The sequence below is a fragment of the Gorilla gorilla genome, chromosome 7 (genome assembly GCF_029281585.2).
Source record: "Gorilla gorilla gorilla isolate KB3781 chromosome 7, NHGRI_mGorGor1-v2.1_pri, whole genome shotgun sequence".
NCBI lineage: Eukaryota > Metazoa > Chordata > Mammalia > Primates > Hominidae > Gorilla > Gorilla gorilla.
In genome coordinates, this window is record NC_073231.2 from 146,703,353 (window position 1) to 146,726,675 (window position 23,323).

The 23,323-nt window shown below is 37.7% G+C and overlaps 1 protein-coding gene across 25 annotated transcripts in view; it reads right to left on the minus strand.

Annotated features, from left to right (window-relative positions):
- Positions 1 to 23,323, minus strand: part of PTK2 (protein tyrosine kinase 2) — a 340,227-nt gene that overhangs the window by 194,316 nt on the left and 122,588 nt on the right. For all 25 annotated transcript variants that reach the window (XM_055349579.2, XM_055349577.2, XM_055349578.2 and 22 more), the window contains one exon: positions 12,273 to 12,360. In XM_055349579.2, the coding sequence (XP_055205554.2) occupies positions 12,273 to 12,360 (88 nt within the window). The remainder of the gene's footprint in view (positions 1 to 12,272; positions 12,361 to 23,323) is intronic.

The window sequence follows — 23,323 nt, forward strand, 5'->3', positions numbered from 1 at the left end:
CTTTATTTCTTGGATTTTTTTCATGACATCTTCTAATAAATCTCATCTAAAAGTTTTGAATATCAGGGCATTAGGATTAAAAGTCAATCCTCACTATTAAATTCCCAAAGATAATAAACTGAGCACCTAAAACCCATGCCCTACTGTGTGGTGGATACAACGGTGAAGAAAACAGACTTCTTATTTGCTCTCACTGAACGCACACCCTGTTGGTAGGTACAACAGATTAACGACAGTTAAATATAACGTATAAACAACAGATCAGTGCTTGCTAGAGTTAGGGATGGGACAGCACGTGACTAATAAAGCAACAGGCATTTTCTTTGTGTCCATAGGATAGTTCTGTATCTTGATTATGATGATTACATACATTTGCACCTGTGATAAAACTGCACAGAATTACACACACACACACACTTGAATGTGTCTAAACATTAGTGAAATCTAAATTAGGTTTGCGGTCTAGTTAACAGTATTCTGCCAGTATCAATTTCCTTATTCCTATATTGTATTATATCATGACTGAAGTGGTAATTACTGGACTGTATACAATTGTCAAAACTCACTAAACTGCATACTTAAATTGATTATTTTATTGTATGTAAATCATACCTCAATAAAACAAATTTTGTATTTTAAAATGTGTATATGTTGTATGGGAAATGTACGGGTACTATGCACAGGTAAATGGAAGGCTTTACGTGGAAAGCACCATTTAAATTAAGAGCTGAAGACTGAGCAGAAGTAACCTAATTCCAGGAAAGAAAAGGCAAGTTATACAGGAAAATGTTAACTCAGCGGCAGGTCTGGGATGCTCAAATCCTGTTCATTCCCACGAAAGGCATATTTTTAGGGCTGGCCCTTAGTCTCTTAGAAACTAAACCCCTGAAATGTTCTGTCTGATAAGAGTGCTTCTGCATACCTGAAGACGGCCACAATTTGACCACCAACTGGTGAAAAAACTGGCCACCAATTTGAACCAGATAATTTATGCACACACTGTTTTGATGGTAAACACCTATTTTCTCTCTAGGGTCTGGAAAGTGAATAAATGAGGTCAGTCACGTAGACGTTGTATGCCTATGAGACTGACCTCCAACACACACCTTAAACACTCAAGCTCAGACCAGAGTCTCTGCTTGGCAAACCTTTGCATATGATGTCACACTCTTTTTTTTTTTAAATACTTTAAGTTCTAGGGTACATGTGCACAATATGCAGGTTTGTTATATATGTATACATCTGCCATGTTGGTGTGCTGCACCCATTAACTTGTCATTTACATTATGTATATATCCTAATGCTATCCCTCCCCACTCCCCCCACCCCACGACAGGCCCCAGTGTGTGATGTTCCCCACCCTGTGTCCAAGTGTTCTCATTGTTCAATTCCCACCTACGAGTGAGAATATGTGGTGTTTGGTTTTCTGTCCTTGTGATAGTTTGCTCAGAATGATGGTTTCCAGCTTCATCCATGTCCCTACAAAGGACATGAACTCATCCTTTTTTATGGCTGCATGGTATTCCATGGTGTATATATGCCACATTTTCTTAATCCAGTCTATCATTGATGGACATTTGGGTTGGTTCCAAGTCTTTGCTATTGTGAATAGTGCTGCAATAAACATACGTGTGCATGAATATCACACCCTTTATTAACCATGAGTGCTTCTCCTTCAATTATCAAAAATATACAAGAGTGAAAAAGGGAGAAGAAATGTACACAATTAAATCTTCAAACCACAGAAAATAAACCTTCTAATAAGAGAGTTAGACTACATTACATTTTAGCTTCTGTCTGGAAAAGGGCAGCTGATAATTCCTATACTGAGAATGCCAGGCTTAAACTAAGATTTACCTCTTAGACCTGCAATTTCAAAATGTATCTTAACTGACAGCTTTAAGGCCAAGAAAATATAGAGAAGGAAGTCAATTTCTAATGACACAATTATCTGAAAACTTGTAAAAATACAAAAGAAAACTGGAATAAAAATAAAAGGAAGTTGACCAATAGGAAATAAGTATGCCCTGGCACCTCACATGTTTCTATAGTTAAGTTTAGATTCTATACCATAGAGTTAAGTTACAGTTTTAGACTCAGTATTTTCTTCAACTTCCTACTGCAACTCCTTTTGTCAAGGAAACCACTGATTATTTAATGTCATTTAAAAGCTAATGGGTGGACATACTCATTCTAAGTCTTAAAACATCTGTAGGAGTAAACAATGACAAACTTGTATCAGGCTCAGGCATCTGAAGAGCTGAACATTTCAACAGTGCTAAAATATTTCTATACAAGTTCAGCAACCTCAATGCAGATTAATATGACTTCTTGACTAAACATGGACACTGACCTTCAAACTAACAGCCACCATCATTTGCAAAAAGTTGCCAATGAAATACTTATAACTTTAACAAATGAAAGTTGTGAGAGAAAAAATAAATGTTATATGGTAAAGAAAAAAATTTGATTCCAGGGTAAAACAAACTGTTCCTGCTTTCTCATGAGTCATTAGCTTTATTGTCAAACTCATTTTTATAAATTCCTGCTCTACAGTGAATACTGTTATAACAAGATTCTAATTTATTTTTAGAGTGTGCTAATTAATATATTTCAGAATATTCACAAATAGGTCAAAATATTTGGTGAGTCATTGAAATTTTCACATTGGTAGTCACATTTAGGCCATCTTTTAATGAAGCTATGTGCATCCTTAATAATTATGTCTAACTAGTAATATAACGCTCAAACACTCATCAGTGTTTTCCTCATGACCCCACCCAAAATGGACTTGGATGAATTTTCAGAATGAGAAATAATAAAATTAGGGCAGTTTATTGTAATCTATCTATTTCCCTCCCTCTCTTCTTTTCATGGGATAGGGGTGGTGGTAGAAATAATTTAAACATAATAATTTTATTTCTGTCCTGGCTAAACCAAATATATATATATGTATGTATAAAATATATGTATTTTTAGAAACTGGGTCTTGCTCTATCACCTAGGCTGGAGTACAGTGGCACAACCATTTCTCACTGCAGCCCAAACTCAAGCACAAGTGGTCCTTCAGCCTCAGCTTCCCAAAGGGCTAAGATTACAGGCATGAGCCACTGCATCTGGCCCCGTTAAAAATATTGATTCATTTACATAGAAATTAAAAGAGAACACTAAGGAGTGTGTTCACGATGTGCCAGACATTTCTAAGAGCTTTGATATGCTGTTTCACTGAAGACTCACAACAATCCCCTCTGCCCATTTTCCAGACTTAGAAAAAAAGGGGGGGGGGCACCACATGTGGTGGCTCACGTCAGTAATCCCAGCACTTTGGGAGGCCGAGGCGGGTGGATCACGAGGTCAGGAGATTGAGACCATCCTGGCCAACATGGTGAAACCCCATCTCTACTAAAAATACAAAAAATTAGCCAGGTATGGTGGCAGGCAACCGTAGTCCCAGCTACTCAGGAGGCTGAGGCAGGATAATCGTCTGAACCCGGGAGGCGGAGGTTGCAGTGAGCCAAGATCGCGCCACCGCACTCCAGCCTGGACAACAGAGCAAGACTCTGTCTCAAAAAAAACAAAAAAAGAAAACCTAAGATCAGTTGAGAAAATGAACAGACAAGCCACAGAGTCAGAGAAAATACTAGCAAAACACAACATGACAAAGGACTAGTATGCAAGGTACATGAAAAGTCCTACATTTTAAAATCATAGAGACAGAAAATAGAATGGTGGTTGCCAGGGGCTGCAAGGAGGACAAATGGGGAAATACTGTCTATAGACTTTCAGTTTTATAAAATGAAAAGAGTTACAGAGAAGGATGGTGGGGATGGTTGTGCAATATTATGAATGTATGTAGCACTGCTGAACTGCACACTTAAAAATGGTTAAGATGGTAAATTTTATGATGGTAAGTGTGTGTTCTACCACAATTTAAAAAAAATTGGGAAGAAAAAGCGTACGATTTTACAATACAAATTGTACAAAAAGGTTTAAGCAGATTTTCAAAAAAGGAGACCCACTAACATTCAATATGCACATGGAAGAATAAACAACATAAACCATGATTATTAGTTGGTACCCAGAGAAGAGAACATAAAAACCACCACGATTCAACCACATACCCATCTAGTGAAAAGGCTAAAACAAAACAATGACAACATCAAATGTTGGATAGAATGCAGAGCAACCAGAACTCTCATACATTACTGGAGGAAATATAAAATCACACAACCGTAAAGGATCAAAGGGTAGATACAAATTTCATTTAACATGAAAGCCCCAGCCCATGTTCACAAAAATGCTTGCCAAAGAATGTTCCCAGTCATCTCAATAATAGTTAAAAAAAAAAAAAAAAACCAAACAGTCCAGATGTTCATCAACAGAAGAATGAAAATGGATACACTACGATATATTTATATAACAGAATACTACTCAACAAGAAAACTACTGAAATCTCAAAAACATGAGAAAAGAAACCTCACATAAAAGAATACGCACTACATAATCTGTTTATAAGAAATTCTAAAACAGGCAAAACTAAACTATGGTGGGAAAAACACAGGAGCAATGGTTGCTTGGGGCAATGACTGGGGGCAAGGATTGACTGGGAAGGGTCAGTGGGAAACTTCCTGGGGTGATGGTCATATTCTACATTCCAGAGGCATTCAGATTATTCTGGCGTATGTTATCTGTGAAAACTCAATAAATGTATACTTAATATTTATATATTTAACTGTGTATAAATCAAAACTAAAACCATAATTGAATACTGAATTCTAGGTTAACGATACTTATGTTGAAGTGTGCTGACACTTGAAACTTACTTTGAAATGTATGAAAATTTAAGATGGATTAATGGCTAAAGGGATAGAGAGATAAAAACAGTTATGTGATAAAGGAAGCATAACAAACGTTAATGGTAGAGTCTAAGTGGTGGGTATGCTGGTGTTCATTATAAAATTCTTTTAACACTGCAGTACATCTTAAGTTTCATAATACAATGTCGTAGAAAAAATAAAACTTTGAGGCACAGAGAAATAATTTCCCCACAGTTAAAGTTAAGCCATTGATCAGAGTGATCACATTCAGCCATGAAGCTTGTTGACGCCAGTTTAAGTCTCCACATAGTGGCCTTTACCTTCTTATATACTATTAGCAGAACAGTGAGAATGACATTTTTTGCAACCTGGATCTGAACTCTGTCATCCCTTTGCACTTAACTTTCTCTGGCTTCTTAGTGTCTTCACAATCAAGGTCAGATGACTGAAAAGGGCATCTCAAGCCATCCCTTACTGTCTCATCTCTCACCCTGCCCTCCAGTCACACTGGCTTTTTATCAGCTCGTTGAATCTCCAAGCTCCCTTCTACAAGGGGCCTTTGTATCAAATCCAAGTGTGGAAAGGCAGTTAAGCATCATAACAATTCAATGACTTAGGATTCCAACAGTATTGCTAAAGGGACCTGCTATATAAACCAGGACCAGATTCTGGATGCATTATAACAATTATTCTTACATTACTGGGGTCACAAGAAGGTAAAGGAAAATGGAGCAGAGGGACGAAATAAGAAGAAATACAAGCTAAGATTCTAGTAGAAGCCATGGGCTGTAAGATACAGGAACAGAGGACATGTATGCTCTCAGCTGGCTGAGGACTGACCACTTCTCCTTACTTCCACCAAGTGAGAGAGCTTATCTTGAGATTCATGTAGTAAGGCGGTATCTTCAAAATCTACTCAAAGGGTCTCCATTTGGTAGTAACTTGTTTCCAAGCAAACAAATACAAACCTTTAGAGGAAAGAATCCCCAAACTAGGTAGGCCCTCAAGATTTCCACATGTGAAGTTCAACAAAACAAGAGTTCAGAACTCACACACAAGGAAAAAAGTCACTGTGAAAGCCACCAACAACAAACGTGAAGAGCCCAAGGACTTCAGATGCTATAATTCACATTCAGAATAGAGACATTCATTACATATGAAATGGTAAAAGAAATATTAATAAAAGGCAGATAGATTAGCAAATAATAAGGGCCATACGAAGTGGCCTGGCAATTTAAAATTTTTTTTTAAATCATAAGCAAAAAAATTAACAAATGCACCAAACATAAAACTGGTCATGGTTGAGGAGAGCTGGTAATCTGCCAGACTAGACTGATCTGAATTATGTATCCTTTAGAAAGACAAGAAATTAAAAACATGAAAAACAAGCTAACACATATGGAGAGACTGAGGAGTTCTAACATAGATCTAACCCAAAATCCCAGAAGAAATAACAAAAAACTAAGAAAAGGTCATATCAGAATAGACAACAACTAAGACATTTCCAGAAATGATGAAAACGACATGACCCCCCAGAGGTACAGGTAGCATGACACAGATCAAGCAAGGGCAGAAAAAAAAAAAGAAAGAAAGAAAAAAAAAAAGAAAATCCATGACTCGTTTGTAATGAAGCTGTAAAAACCAAAGAGAAAAAAGGATCTTCAAGCCATCCAGACAGAAAAGACAGGTCACCTACACAGAAAGAAAAAATGAGAGCTGAGTTCTCAACAGCAAACAAACAATTAAAGACAGTAGGAAATAACCATCAAAATACTGACAGAAAATGCCTACCCTGATTTGTGTACCCAGCAATACTATTTTTCAAGCAGGAAAAAAAAAAGAACATTAGAAAAATGGATCTAAATAACACAATTAAAAATCTTGAAATAATGGCTATTTATTGAGCCTGTGCCAAATAATCACAGAAGACACATTCCACTCAAGCAAAACTGGAATCTTAACAATATCTAAATATGTGCAAGGTGATGAAACAAGTCCATACAGAACTTAAACAATTAGTATCGAATGAGCCACACTCTCTAACTACAATGCAAAATTATTTTCAAAATGAGCCAAAAGAGGTAAATTATTAAATCCATGGATGATCACTTTTCCATTTATACCAACAAGGTATACTGAATGTCCTGACCAACCTCCTAGCTGAAAGCAACTAAAACCGCTGAACAAATTATTTTTTAAAAATCTTCTTGAATGCTTACGTGAGCTGGGAAACAAAACAAAACAGAAAATACTCAAGCTAATGACAGGAATAGAGAAGTCTATGGGGAACTTAAGGTCAGCTTTTACCTTAGGGGTAGAACTGAAGAATAAAAACATGTTGTAAAGCATGACAACTGGCAAACAAAAGCAAGCATGGGAATGACAAATACAAAATTCAGGATAATGGTACACTGAGTGGAGTGAAAGGGCAGTGTGTACAGTGAGGTGGGCCACAGGAACATGGGACAGGGAAGTATCAGGATGTTCTTTTCATCTGAGCAGTAGGGTCATGGGTATTCATTTTATCATCAATTATCACACCTTATAAAAGAATAAATATATATCATATATTATAGAATCTACAGAATTAAAAATTATCAATGTCATCAAATTCTGAGCCCCATAAAAATCATTGATTTAGCCTAGAATTCAGTGGAAGTATGTTATGTATATATGTATCCATCTTAAATGTTTGCATCAAATATTAAAGACTTTAAAGGTTAGAGAATGCGTATCATCAAATTCTGAGGCCATTATAAAGTGATTAATTTATCTCACACTTCAGTGAAGGTTCTCACACACAATACTTATGTAACGTTTCAGCTGCATTCTCAGATAAATATACGCTGGCTATAGAAAGCTGATGAGGACAATTACTGATTTATCTGTGCCCCCCTTCCCGCCCACCCCCGATATGTGTGTTTAAATAGCAGAAACCTCTGGATTCCAAACTGATTTTGCAATTTTGGAATTAAACCCTTTCCCAAGTTGGGTGCTGTCTGTGTAGGACAACATATGGATCACTTATAACAGTTCTGGAATTGCGAAGCATGTAGCAGGGCAGATTCTGCATTGAGACTTTACCAGGAGAAGTCAAATATATAATTACTTACCAAACCAGCAATGAAAACTCATACTATATTCAAAACTTTCTTGCCAGATCAGGCTAAAATTTAAAAATATGCATTTTTTCCCACACAAACGAAAATTATACAGGTTTTATACATGGCCTGTTTTAAACAACAGCATTTAATGCTGTTAATACCTTCCACATCCATGAACAGTTGTACCTCCCTGTTAATGAGGGATACATAAATTTGAAACTCAGTACAACTAACCTGTTGAAAGACATCTGCAATGCTTCTAATTTCTTTCTTGTTACTGTAATATGCTTATAAGCATCCTTGTACATGTATGCATACATGTGTAAATCTTATTTCTTTTGAATAAATTCATAAAAGTAGAATTATTAGGTCCAATCATAGGAAACTGCCAACGTTTCAACTGTTTTTTACTTACGGTAAAGATGGCAGTCAACAGGGTCACCCAACAAACTGGAGGACATGAACATATTCAAGGCTTTTGGTACATTGGCCAATTCATTCATTTTGACAAATCATAGTATTTTGTTTTTGTTGAGACAAGGCCTTGCTCTGTTGCCCAGGCTGGAGTGCAGTGACATGATCTTGGCTCACTGCAACCTCTGCCTCCTGGATTCAAGCTATTCTCCTGCCCCAGCTCCTGAGTAGCTGGGATACAGGTGTGTACCACCATGCTCTGCTAATCTTTTTATTTTTAGTAGAGACGGAGTTTTACCATGTTGGCCAAGGCTGGTCTCGAACTCCTGACCTCAGGTGATCCACCCGCCTCGGCCTCCCAAAGTGCTGGGATTACAGGCGTGAGCCACCGCACCCAGACAATCACAGTATTTTCTTTCTTCCTCTCTTCCCTTTTTATGACTTTGGTACCACCTTTAACTTCCTCCAATTACCATTACTTGAGCCTGAAATACTAGCACGGAGAAACAACGACACTGGCAATCACCAATGGGAAAGGAATGTGACCATGACTATACTTTCTTTTAAAATGTATGTACTTGATAAACTATTACAAAAGGATACACAAAATGAAAGTGATTATTAGAATAGAGATAATTTAAGTAATGTTTTAGAATTATTTTTTGAACTTTCTAAAAGTGTGCCATGCCAAGCATGGTGGCTCATGCCTGTACTCCCAGCACTTTGGGAGGCCAGGGCGGAAGGACTGCTTCAGGACAGGAATTTGAGACCAGCTTGGGTGGGTAACATAGCAAGACCCCCATCTCTACAAAAGACTTTTTAAAAATTAGCAAGGCATCATGGCACGCACCTGTAGTCCCAACTACTCAGGAGGCTGAGGCAGGGGGATTGCTTGAGCCCAGAAGTTCAAGGCTGCAGTGAGGTATAATCATGCCACTACACTCCAGACTGGGCAACAGAGCAAGACCCTGTCTCTATAAAAATAAAATAAAATTTTAAAAAATATTAAAATGTACCATGTAATTTAACAGATTTTTAAAAATTAAAAAGACGAGAGAGAAACTGTAGAAATGAATGACAGCAAAGAGTGGGGTGGAGGAGCTGAAAGGCTCTACAGAGTGCACATAGGAAGGAAAAAGGCAAGCTATGTACCATCCCATAATGTGCAGCTCACACTTGTATGGTGATATGCAAACGGCAAATGCTGAATCCTCTAAGTCTGTTACTGTCTACAGACTGAAATTCAAAATATCACTGGGCAATTATATGGCAGACAATTTTATCTCATATAATGAACTTAACAGTCCTATACAATAGTTATTCCATATCTATATTGTAGTATATGAAACAATTAAACACAAAGAGACTCAGAGGTACCTAAAATCACAGAGCTATTATATACAGAACAAGCACACGACTGTATTCACTGCATATTCCTTTAAGCGAAATTTCATTAACACTTAACTATACTTAGTGAATGCCTTGATCAGAATTTTTTTTAGACCACTCTGACTGGATGGCAATATCAGGGATAGACTGAATTTTTAATAGGTTCATTACACTTAGCTTTCTCTTGGGTTTTATATAGACCGCTGAACTGAATTCTATAGACTACCATAAAATATATCCTATTAGTAAAAGAAAATCTGGGATACACTGGTATGTGCAGTACTCACTTTATCATATAGGAAAGTCTTCCAACAAAGAAAAAGTAGGACAACCTAGTAACAGGGTGAACTAGGAACAAAAAAGTTGCAGACTTTTAGGTTAGCCTAGAAATTATAAAAAGGAGTCACTTAAGCCTGTATTATGCATTCTGGAAATCAATGTTACTAAAGTACCCATGTATTTCCTCGGTGGGTAGAATTTTTTTTCAAAGAAATAATGAGTAGTGACACAGATCACATACCAAGAGAAAAATGCTAAATAAACATGAGTTATTTAAACTCTCTTGTTATCTCCTTCGCCAAAATATGAAGTTCAACAGATTCCTAAAGGATGAGATGTAATACATGAGAACCAGTCTGTAAGATGAAAATTATTTTTGCAATGAGTAGGCTTCCAATAAGCTCAGCTGGAATCTAAAAACGCCTTCTTAATCTTTCCATTTTACCAACTTAACTCCCTTTCATATTCAACTCTGTATTATCGTAAACCCTCAAAACTTGTCACCAATCCCTTACCTCAAGGTTCCCCAAACCCTGGGCCATGGATCAGTACCAGTTAGTAGCCTATTAGGAACCAGGCCACACAGCAGGAGGTGAGCTGTGGGCAAGCGAGCATTACCGCCTGAGCTCTGCCTCCTGTCAGATAAGCAGTGGCATAAGATTTTCATAGGAGCGCAAACCCTGTTGTGAGGTGCACATGTGAGGGATCTAGGTTGCGCATTCCTTATGAGAACCTAAGGCCTGATGATCTGAGGTCAAACAGTTTCATCCCGAAATCATTCCCCCACACCCCACCCTGCCACACCCTGTGGCCCTGGTCTGTAGAAAAACTGTCCTCCTCAAAACCGGTCGCTGGTGCCAAAAAGGTGTTAGGTAAAGCAGCAGGCCCCAACCTATCTACTATGTGACTACTTCTTCACAGACAAGATGAAAACAGACACACCCCCACCAACAGCTGGAAACTTCCTTAGCTTCCTACTCTCTCAGCTTGAATCTTTTAAATGGTAACATCTATCATTATCTCACATAGAAAAATATAGCACAACTTACCTTCTTACCTCCTTCTTTTGAATCTAATCCACCATTGCTCTTTCATGGCAGTAAGTGCCTAGACTTAACATAATAAGCCTTTTTCTTCCTTATTTTCATATTCTGTTTTAGTTCAATCTCTGGGTCCTATCAAATCCATCCACTGAATTTGCTTATTATAACATACTTTCACTTTTATTTAATTTCTTGCCAGAATGATTGAAGAGCCTCTAAACATGCTTGCAACCTTTTAAAAATTCAATCTATCCCTGATACTGCCATCTAATCAGAGTGGTCTCAAAAAAAAATTCTGGTTACGGCATTTGCTAACTAACGTTTTTAAATGGCTCCCAATATCTGCAGGAGAAAACCTAAACAAACCCCTGTTTACATGATGTTTGTGGTCCCTCTCTCACCAAAATGTTATGAACTATTTTAGCTAAGACTGCACCACATTTTCTCTCTCCCCTCCGTGTTCTTGTCTAGAAAACACAACTCTTCCTTGTCTACAAAGTTGGGGACTCCTCAAATGATGCTTTTCAGTGGAGCCATCTCAATACCAAATCTATACTGGGTCAGCAGACTCTTCTATGCACAGTCACGTCATTCGTGCTTACTAACAGCAAAGGTTCAGACACAAAGTAACTGATGACAGGAATCCTCCACTAGATAGAAGAATTTAAAGGTGTGGATTATGCGATTTATTTCTGCATTCCAGGTCCAGAATAGTTAGTTAATAAATATTTTTATTAAAGCAAAAAAAAATTACCAAGTACATTTAATGACAAAATTATATGTACAAATGTCTTTCTGATATTTATTAGCATTTTTGGCATTTTACCTTACATGTATTTATTGTCTATCTAATGCCTTACGGGGTAAAAAGCAAAGCAGATCAATTTTATATGGGTATAGTTGGCTCTGCAACAATCTCTACCTATGACAAATTCATTGCTATTCAGGCATAATAATTGTATTTAAATTAAAGCTCAAGAAATGACTGTAGACCTACTGTCTCCATATAATAGAAGTTATCTTTTAAGATTTGCTCAAGTATACAAAAGCTCACAAAGAACAAAAAAATTAATAATTTCTTATTGGTTAAAAGATTCTTATTGCTATTCAGCAACAAATTTCTATTCCTCCAAATGTGAGCTTTAATCAAATTTGAAAATAAAAATATGCAATAAATAGGATTCAAAGAAACAAACAAAAAAGTATATTAAAGCAGCCTCTAATACCTGTTGATAGAAGAAATTCAAAGTTGGCTTATCTTCAGTAAACTGGTTTAGAAATCCTTTTGGCAAATAACGAATTCTCAATTCATATCTAAAAATAATTCACAAAACAGAACAATTAGAAATCAGTCATTTTCTCAATTTACAGTCTACAATTATAATATTGTGAGTATAGCATTCCTAATTACTCTGAAAGATGATTTCAAATATAAGCTATCATCAATTAATCTTTAAATGTAATTTTTAAACATTTTAGCACAAAAAAAGAGCACATATCATAAATGTGCTACCGCTCAGTGATTCAAGGAAACAGAGCATAGTAAGAGGCCCAGAAGTCCTTCCAACCCATGGGTCATTCTCCACCACTGCTCAGGGGAAGAACTGCCCTCACTTCTAACATCTTCCACGACTTCCCACGTCTAAATTTTTATCAGTGGAATTGCACAGTATGTACTCTTACTTGTTCAGAAAGCTAAGCTTTAAGAACGGATAAAACAAACCAACATCACCAGAATGCTCTTTATCTTTCTCATTCTCTCTTTATGTGTATGTGTGGCTCTACCCATATGAACACTCTTATAAATGTCTTCTGGTAAACATATGTACACATTTCGGTTGCATATATACCTAGGAGCACTGGATAACAAATACATCCATTAGCTTTAGCAGATATTATCAAACAGCATGCCAAAGAGGTTGTATCAAGTCAAACTCCCACCAACAGCATGGGGGTGTTCCAGTTCCTCTATATCTTTGCCTCCACTTGGCATTTTCTAACTTTTTTGTTTTACTCACTCTGATTGGCATACTGTGATAGTGCATGGTGATTTTAATTGGCATTTCTTTGGTAAGTAATGAAAGTGAGTACTTTCACATGCTTTTTGGTCATTTTGACTATCTTCTTCTGTGAAGTGCTTGTTGAGTTTTTTATTTTTTGTAGAGAGAGGGTCTCACTATGCTGCCCAGCCTGGTCTTGAACTCCTGGTCTCAAGGGATCCTTCCACCCTGGCCTCCCAAAGTGCTGGGATTATAGGCGTGAGCCTCCACCCCTGGCCATGTTCAAGTTTTTGTCCTTGTTTTCCGACTAAATGGTCTAGCTTTTCTCCTTCACCACCTATTGATTTGTAGGTGTTCTTTATATATTCTAGATTTGAGGCCTTTGTTAGACATAGTGAATATCCTCTTCCATTCTGTGGCTTAATGGTATTTTTTTTTAACCACTCAACAAAATTTCAATGCAATCTTTTGAGGAAGCAAAGTTTGGTACACATACGCAAGTTCTGCTAAGACTTATAAATGTCCATCTTATTAAAATACAAAATTGCCAAACAATTCAGTTTCATTTCACTTTTACTCTCAGAAAGAGTTCAATAACTTACTGTAGATATTCTACATTGGGTTATTATGTAAGTATAACAGATTTCATTTATTTTCAACTTAGGATTCACCAGGCACGCAACTACTTTATGTGCACTATTTCTCTCTCTTTTTTTGAGACAGGGTCTGGCTTTGTTGCCCAGGCTGCAGTGCAGTGGCACAATCTCGGCTCACTGCAACCTCCACCTCCCCGGGCTCAAGTGATCCTCCCACCTCAGCCTCTCAAGTAGCTGGGGCTACAGACACCTGCCACCATGCCTGGCTAACTTTTGTATTTTTAGTAGAGCTGGGGTTTTGCCATGTTGCCCAGGCTGGTCTCGAACTCCTGAGTCAGTTCAACAAATCCGCCTGCCTTGGCCTCCCGAAGTGCTGGGATTACAGGCGTGTGAGCCACCACATCTGGCCTGGGCACTATTTCTCTTAATCAATTTAATAATCAGAGGAGAAAGGTATAATTATTCGCATTCTGCAGACTAAAAAAAAATGCTCAGCAAAAAGTTATCAGTTCCAGTCAACGATTCAAACAGGTCCAAGGAGGCTTTTGGTATTAATGGGACTCCCATTTTATTTATTTATTTTTTTGGTTGGGGGAAGCTCCCATATTAAAGATAAGGAAACAGGTTCAACATGAAACAATGGGCAGCCTGGCTCCACATCCATTCTCTTAACATCCAGCATTCTGATGCTGCTGGTGATCATCAATTAACATTTTCTGTCTATTTAGTGTATGACAGGAATTGTGATGAGCATTTTACACAGATGATTTCTTTTTAGAGAAGCGTAAGGAACATGGGCTGTAGATAAAGATCACCTATGCCTGAATTTGGGCCATGCCACTTATTCACTGTCAGCTATCACTTCTCTGTGCCTCAATTTCCTTATAAGGATGTTACAAGAAATAAATGAGTCAGTAAACACAAAACACCCAGAACAGTCACTGGCATATCATAATAAATGGTTTCTAAGGTTTATTGTTAGTGATAACTCGATAACTGTTTATTCCAGCACAGATCATGTCTCAGTTACAGTTGGAGTGGTTGGAAATTCAACAGTGAATAACAGGCAAAGTGCTAGCTCCCAAAAAGTTTGCATTTTTGTGGCAGAAGTCAGACAGCAAATACACAAATATATGTGAGATGGCAGTCAATGTCATAAAAAAAAATCAAAGGGGAATAACAAATGATTAAGTATTATTTTTATAAAGGGTAGTCAATGATGGACACTCTGATATGATGATATCTGAGCAAAAATCTAAATAAAGGAGATGAGGAAGGGAGTTATACAGTTATACGCAGAGAAAAAGTGTTCTAATCAGGTGGAACAGACTATGAAAAGGCCCTGCAGCTGGAGGATGCTTGGGAAGGCAAGTGTAGCTGGGGCAGGTTGCATGAGGGCAGTGAATAGAAATGAAGCTTCACACAGACCCTTACAAGTCATGATAGTAGGGTTCTTTCTCAATGAGAAAGGAAGTCAATGGCATGCTGTGCACAGAGAAGTGACATCACAGGGTTTTCATTTTTCATGATTAGCGTATACACCATGCAGAACAGACAATGGGGACCAAAGGAAGGAGGAGGGAGACTAGGAGGAGACAGCAAGATTCTGGGTGAGAAATAATAGCCAGGCTAATATTCACCTTATGTTCACAGATTGGCAAGAGAATTTTAGGGAATTACATAATCTTCCCTAGATCCCACAGCTATTTAGAGGTAGGCATGGAATTCCTCTCCAGCAAGAACACACATGAATATTTAAAGGCACAATGAAACGAAGAAAAGGCGCCTATGTCTTAAAAACAGAAAGGAACTTAACTCAAGCCTGCTTACGTGAAGTTAGACAAGGCCTTTAGATCACGTTAAGAATTTTGGTGGGAGCTAAACGACGAGAACACATCCACATAAAGCAGGAATTAAGACACTTGGGACTAACAAGAGTGGTGGATGGGAGGAGGGAGAGGATCAGAAAAATACCTGGTTGATGAAATAATCTGTAAACCAAACCCCTGTGACACGTAGTTTACCTATGTAACAAATCTGCCCATGTACCCTTGAACCTAAAATGAAAGTTAAAAAGAACTTTGTTCCCTGCTTCAACACACTACAGTCTAGCATATTTCACACAAAACCCTACTGAAACTTTCCTCAGTCCTTAAACTGCAATGCCTGACACCATGTTCTCGTGCCCCACTAGAGCTGACATCCCCACTCTGCTCTTACACGAAACTCATCATTTTCTTTACACGTCTGTTTGCCATTTTAAGAGTCTAGTTGCCTCCTGATACATATTTCCACTTCTCTGCTATACGCCTCTCCATGGATTCCCAACAGCAGCTAAATACTATGCCCCAAATAAAATCATTCTTTTTTTGCTACTCTTAGGCAATATATTCCTATTCATGCCATTGTCATCCAGCTTCCTCAGTCTTACCACCAAATATGAGCACTAAGACACCCAAAAGTAACCAACTGAGGATAAGGAGGGAGAGGGTATATTTTTGAAAAGCTGAGCTAGATTAAGGATATGATAGTCCTGATACTGAGAAGGGTTAGCTAGCTAGTCCGTGTTTAGTGAAATAAACAAAGCATTAACTTCACACAACACAGATGCCCTCATAAAAAAATGTGGTGTCAACAGTCTGTTCTTACAATAGACTTCCAATTTTTTTAAAAAAGGGAAGAATGGAAATATAAATTTATCATTTAGCAAAAATTACAGTAATAACCACTGCAAGACAGAATCATCAATGAATGCTAAGATCAGTGGGTGAAAGTGAGAAACAGAATGTTGCAGTATCGATATATCTTCCCAGAAGATATTTCTTAATTATAAAGGGGAAACAGTAACCTTGCAGTGGAGAAACCTGGCTTCCATTACCTTAACCAAATGATCCAAGTTAGAACCACCTGTAAATTGAGTTGTGCCATCATTATGGACTTCCTGATACAATGCAATGAGAAAGGTATGACATCTTGACTGCGGCAGTTTTGCCAAAAACGCAAAACCTTAATCATAAAAACAATACCAAACTCAAATTGAAGAACACAATACAAATAACCAGTGAGTATTCTTCAAAAATGTAAAGGTCATAATGACACAGATTAAGGAACTGTCTCAGATTAGAGAAGACTTAAGGAGACATGACCGTAATGTGGTATTCTGAATTGATCCTGAACCAGAAAAGGAACGGTAAGTGGAATAATTGGGAAATGTGAATAAGTCATATAGATTTGTTACTAGGACTGTATCAATGTTAATCTCCTGGTTTTACTAGCTATATTATGTAAGATTTTAATATTTAGGGAAACTGGCTGAAGGGTACACAGGATTTCTGTGTACTATTTTGCAACTTTTGATATTATATTGAGAATTTTTAAATTCCCACATATACAAGACTGACCCTTTTGTAGCTGTGGTGACAAACACCCGTCCCGCCCCCCCAACCCATACACACACAAAACCAGTTTTAAATCAGCTTGGTCAATAAATATCAGTTGTACAGGCACAGACCCACTCGAAACTAATTTTAAAGCGCCTGATATCTTGCCTCAATGAACACGCATCTGCAAGTCAACTGACTGGCAGATTCTTCTTTAATTTAGCCAAACAGGAACTAACTCTAAATAACATGCTTCTAAAGATGAACAGTCTAACTTGGGTAACCATACACCTAAAATTGATGCCAACCCATTCCCACCTCTGAAAGTTGGCCAGCTTCTCAACTTCATACTTCCAAAAACCTTGTATAGAATCAGTAGTGTGTTCTGCTCAGGGAGACTGTGACTGATCAGCACAGCTTTCCCTTAACAGCATAATAAAGCCACTTTTTTCTGATTCAGATAATGAATGATCACGATGTCAGACTTGGACAATACATAAGTAGTAAAACCTTTTTTTTTAAGCAAAAAAATGATTATGACAAAAGTCAGGATATCAGTTACCTCCGGAAGCAAAGAATAGAGAATGAAATTGGGAATGGGCACACCTCTAATTTAATGGGCTACAATTCATCAGTTCATACACAAAGACAATAAATATGTTGCTGATAGGAAACATAAACAAAGAGGGGCACTACGTACTGGTAACAGAAAGAATAGATGAAGATATTATAATCATGAACTTATATGTACTTAACAACATAGCCTTAAAATCATAAAGAATCACAAGACAGAATTACTAAAAAAAAGTAAATCAACAATTACAGTTGAATACTTTCTTTGAGATGAGCATGTAGCAAAACATATATATGTGTATAATATATACAATTAAATACATTAAATGTCACTTTTCAAGTAAAGTATGAACAATATAATCTTCAAATAACACGACGATAAGCTTGAAAAAATGTACACAAACACACTCACCCTCTTTATAATAACAGAACACACCTTCTTTTCAAAAGGAATGAAAACATCAACTAAGTACTAAGGCACAAAGAATCATCTCAACATAGTTAAAAAAAAGTCAACACCATAAAATTGTTATGCTTCCTATAATGCAACAAAATAAAATCAATAACCAATAATCTTTTCTTTTATAAGCACATATGGCAGAAACTTAAACAATACACTTAATCACCCCTTGGTTTCTTCCAAAAATCTTGAAACAAATATCAAAACACTGATTGATAATAAAACACTATCTAACAAAGTTGTGAGACATAGACACAACTAAAATGACCATTTATAGTAAAATACATTTATCAGTAAACATGAATGAATGAAAACAAGTGAGCTAAGTGCTCAATTTAGAAATAAGTGGTAAACAGAAATAATAAAATATAACCCACATAATAGCAATACATTATAGAGTAAGAATTAACTTAGTAAAGATGACACAAAGGCTTTGCAGAGAAGACATTAGAAGGCATCAAAGACAATGGACACAGATGTCACGGACAAAATCCAGATGAGGGAAACCTGTAGGACAAGCAACACAGCTTCCTTAACAAACTGCAAGCAAAGGGGAGAAACTGGATATAAAGATGCTATAGATTACAAAGACTTAAAAGACAAAGGGCACACCTAATTTGGATCCTAATTCAAATAATTTATCTTTAAAAATTTTGTCATGATATTTAATAAACAAGTCAAAATTTGAATACTAATGGGATAGTTTATGAAATTAAGAATAATTTTTGGAGATTTTTAACAACTTTTGGTTATATTTTAGAGCAGTAGTTCTGAACCTTGGGAGATTCTGCCCCCTTCCTGTTTCCCCTAGGGGACAACTGGCAGTAACTGGACACATTTTTGCCTGTTACAACTGAAGAGGGTGGGGTGGTGGGCTCCTATCATTTAGTGGGTAGAAGCCATACAACATATACAAAAGCTCCCTACAACAAAGAATTATTTGGCCAAAATGTTAATCCATGATTAAAATTAAAAACAACAAAGAAAAGCATGCTGTCATGTTATGGACAGACCATTTTGAAGTCTAAACTATTTCCATCAATTTATAACTTTGTCACCAAAAAGGAGTGGATGCACCGCTCATAAAAAATCTGAAAACAAAATTTTCTAACATTTCAAAATTTCTCCACCAAATAAAAAAATCGGATGTTAAAATATGAAAATATATTTCAAAATCAATTATACTGAAAGGAATGATCATGGAATATGGAAATTTACTGACCAAATTTCAACAAATGTTTACATAATTGGTGACTGGCAATGAAAAATCAGTATCATGATTAAGCACACAAAGATACTGGTATCCCTTCTATTTAATTATGCGTATCTTTGTCAAGAATACTTTTAGCTATGACAACCATTAAAAGCAATAACAAAATAAAACCTGAAATAAGACCTTTGAATCAGAAGTGGGGCATGGTGGCTCATGCCTGTAATCTCAGTACTTTAGGAGACAAAGGCAGGAGGACTGCTTCAGCCCAGGAGCTTGAGAGCAGCCTGGGCAACATATCAAGACCTTGCCCCTACTAAAATAAAATAAAATCAGCCAACCGTGATGGCATGCGCCTATGATCCCAGTACACAATGAGACCTTGTCTGTACAAACAAATTATTTTAAAAATTAGTTGAGTGTGATGGCAAACACCTCTAGTCCTAGGTAACTGGGAGGCTGAGGAAGGAGGACTACTTGAACCCAGGAGTTCAAGGCTACAGCGAGCTATGATCATACCACTGCACTCCAGCCTGTTTAACAGGGCAAGACCTTGTCTCAAAACAACTATTTAACCAAGATTTTCTTTAAAAAATAAACCATACTAGGCCAGGCACAGTGGCTCACACCTATAATCCCAGCACTTTGGGAGGCCAAGGTGGGCAGATCATGAGGTCAGGAGATCAAGACCATCCTGGCCAACATGGTGAAACCCTGTCTCTACTAAAATACAAGAAATTAGCCAGGTGCTGTGGCATAAGGATGTAGTCCCAGCTACTCAGTGACACTATCTCAGCTCACTGCAACCTCCACCTCCCAGGTTCAAGCGATTCTCCAGCCTCAGCCCCTCAAGTAGCTGGGATTACACGTGTGCACCACCATGCCTGGCTAATTTTTGTGCTTTTGGTAGCGACGGGGTTTCACCATGTTGGCCAGGCTGGTCTTGAACTCTCAGTCTCAAGTGATCCACCTGCCTCAGCCTCCCAAAGTGCTGGGATTACAGGTGTGAGCCACCACGCCTGGCCCGCTGCATGCTTTTAAATTTTCTACTTTTATGTATACTTTATAGCCTACATTATACAATCAATATGTTGACCATAAGTGAATAAATACAAAATTGATTAAACATTTTTGCCTGACTCAAGCTCCTAACAAATACTACCTACTTAACTAGGCTCTCCCAGCATCCTAGAAACAGGTAAGCTCCCACCTGCCCCTGGACTGACTGGGAAAGCGCTGGGGACAGGCTGGGGTGCACATGCACACTTCAGGAGTGATTTTCAAACTCAGCCTCAGACCCTAATGGTCAACAGAAGTTCCCCTGGAGCCTGCGGGGATTGGGAAGAGCTGGTGGCTACCCCTGCCACGGCTCTGGGCCTTCCAGTGACTTCTGAAGGAATTTACCATTCCCTTATTTACATGTTCCATATGGTCTTAACATGTGTTCCCAACAATCTCGTTAGGTGTTTTCACTTTTTACTTTATAAAAAGTGTCATGCTGTACGTCATATTTCAGGACTTTTTTAATTGAGGTAAAATTAACATAAAATATTAACCATTTTAAGGTGTGAAATTCAGTAGTATTTAGCGTACTCACAAAGTTGCGCTAGGACTTACTTTGTCACATGATGTTATACAGCTAAGTTTCATTCATATTGTTACTTCTACCTGCAGTTCATTCATTTCAACTTGTGTGACATTCTACTGTGTGAATAATCCCCAAGTGACTTGTCACTGCTTATGCCATGAACATTATTGCAGTTATAGCCTAGTATAGAAACTAGAGCTAGAGTCTCTGAAAGAGAGAACTTGAAGGGGAACTGCAGGATGGTAGGGCATGTAATCACTTGACATTCAAGAGGATGCCAAGCTGGTTTCCCAGGTGGTTTCACCAATTTATTAAAACATTCTCCCTAGCAGTGCAGGTAAAAGACTGTCAGGTCCACAGCCTCTCCAGCTACGGAGAGTGTCAGACAGCTGACTTTTTGCCAACTGGAGGTAGAGTTTCACTGAGGTATCGATTTGCATTTCCCTGATCAATAATGAAGTTGACAGTGCCTTCTATGTTAATTGGCCAAACTTATTTTCTCTTTTATGATAACACCTTCATGTCTCTTGCGTATCTATTACTGAGGTGTGTGCAATTTTTTTTTTCTTTTTTTGAGACGGAGTCTCGCTCTGTCGCCTAGGCTGGAGTGCAGTGGCACGATCTCAGCTCACTGCAACCTCTCCCTCCCGGGTTCAAGCGATTCTCCTGCTTCAGCTTCCCCAGTAGCTGGGATTACAGACGTCCGCCATGACGCCTGGTAATTTTTGTATTTTTAGTAGAGACGGGGTTTCACCATGTTAGTCAGGCTAGTCTCGAACTCTTGACCTCAGGTGATTCGCCCACCTTGGCCTCCAAAAGTGCTGGGATTACAGGCATGAGCCACAGTGCCCAGTCAGCAATTTTTATATTGATCAGAACTCTTACCACCACCCTTTGTTGACTGCATGTGTTACAAATATCTTCTCCCACTTTGCAACTTGTTCTTGTACTTTCAAAATGTATCTTTTGCGGAATGTCCTAATCTTAGTACAGTAGAATTTGCCAGCCTTTCTTTTTATAGTGAACATTTTGGAGCTCTTAAGAAAATCTTCCTATACCAGGGCCAGAGATACATTCAACTATACTTCCCACTAAACTTATTTTTTTACAGTTTTGCATGTGATGTTTCACTACTTGTACATCTCATAGATTTGTGTATTGAGGTAGTATCCAATGTTGTTGTTGCTCTTCTTCCTACATGGATAGCCATTTATCAATCCAGCTCTTCCTTTCTCCCAGTGACATGTCATGACAAACAGCTCTCTAAGGTCATCCTGCCTGAGACAGTTATGACCAAATACGTGTGCTGCAAGCTAGCTTACCAAGCTGTTTGAAGAGTGAAGACCAAGTGAACAAGTCTGTATTTCAGGTTTATTCAACAGTATGAATAGACTCTATAGCAGATAGCACAAAAGAACAAGCTATGTCCAAAAACGTCATGGAAATCAAAATTTATACCCAATTATATTGCTGAGTCCTAGCACTTTCATTTGACTATTGAGATCTTACTTCTCAGAATTAAAGCCAGAACTGCAGCTGCCCTCACATACCCACCTATGAACTAAGATGTCTGCAGGTGACAGAAAAAAATTTGTCATGTTCAGCTTCTTGTATTTACATATCTAATACAGGAGTAGAGAAGAAACAGCTGAGTGTTTGGATTCAATTTCTAGTATACCACCCATTTAAGCCATATGATCTCCAGGAAAAGTTATTAAGCCTTTCCAAAGTATGGCTTTCTCACAAGCAAAATGGCAAAAAGAGAGTACCTACATGATAAGACTATCATAATAGAAATTAATTTTGATGAACTACATCAAATGTCTGACACACGGTAAACAACAGGTGTTAATATGGTAATACTGTTATTAACTTAAGCTAATATTGTTTGGTTCCTAGCTGAAAACAAGTTTCTAAACCATCAAATTACTTTGCTTCTGGGCTTCTTTTACACATGCATTATCAATATATTATTTATTCAGTTTTTATTCAAATATTGTTTATTGGGTGCCTATTGTATACCAGGCATGACTAGAACCAGGAATAGAGGAGTGAAGAAAACAAAGTCCCTGAGAAAGATAAACACATACATAATATCAGTCTTCAGAGGTCTGTAAAAAATTAACAGAGTATATGAGCTGATGAAAAATCACAAGGAGCTTCAGGTAGGCAAGTGGGCTCTTTAGGTAGCCAGTAGGAGACCATAGGAAAGCAGTAACATTCAAGCACATTCCTGGAATGAGGAGGTCCAAGCCATGCCTGGAAAAGGCAGAACATACTCAGCAGAGTCACACCAAGTTCAAAGGCCCCAATAAGAAAGCCAGGGGGCTAGAGTTGAGAAAGTGAAAAGTTGTAAACGATAAAGGAAAAAAGGGAGGTGAGACAAAGAAAGCGTTAATTAAGATGAAGGGCTATATTATTCAACAATTAAAAAGTCTGGCAATAGAGAAGAAACCATCACATCAGATCC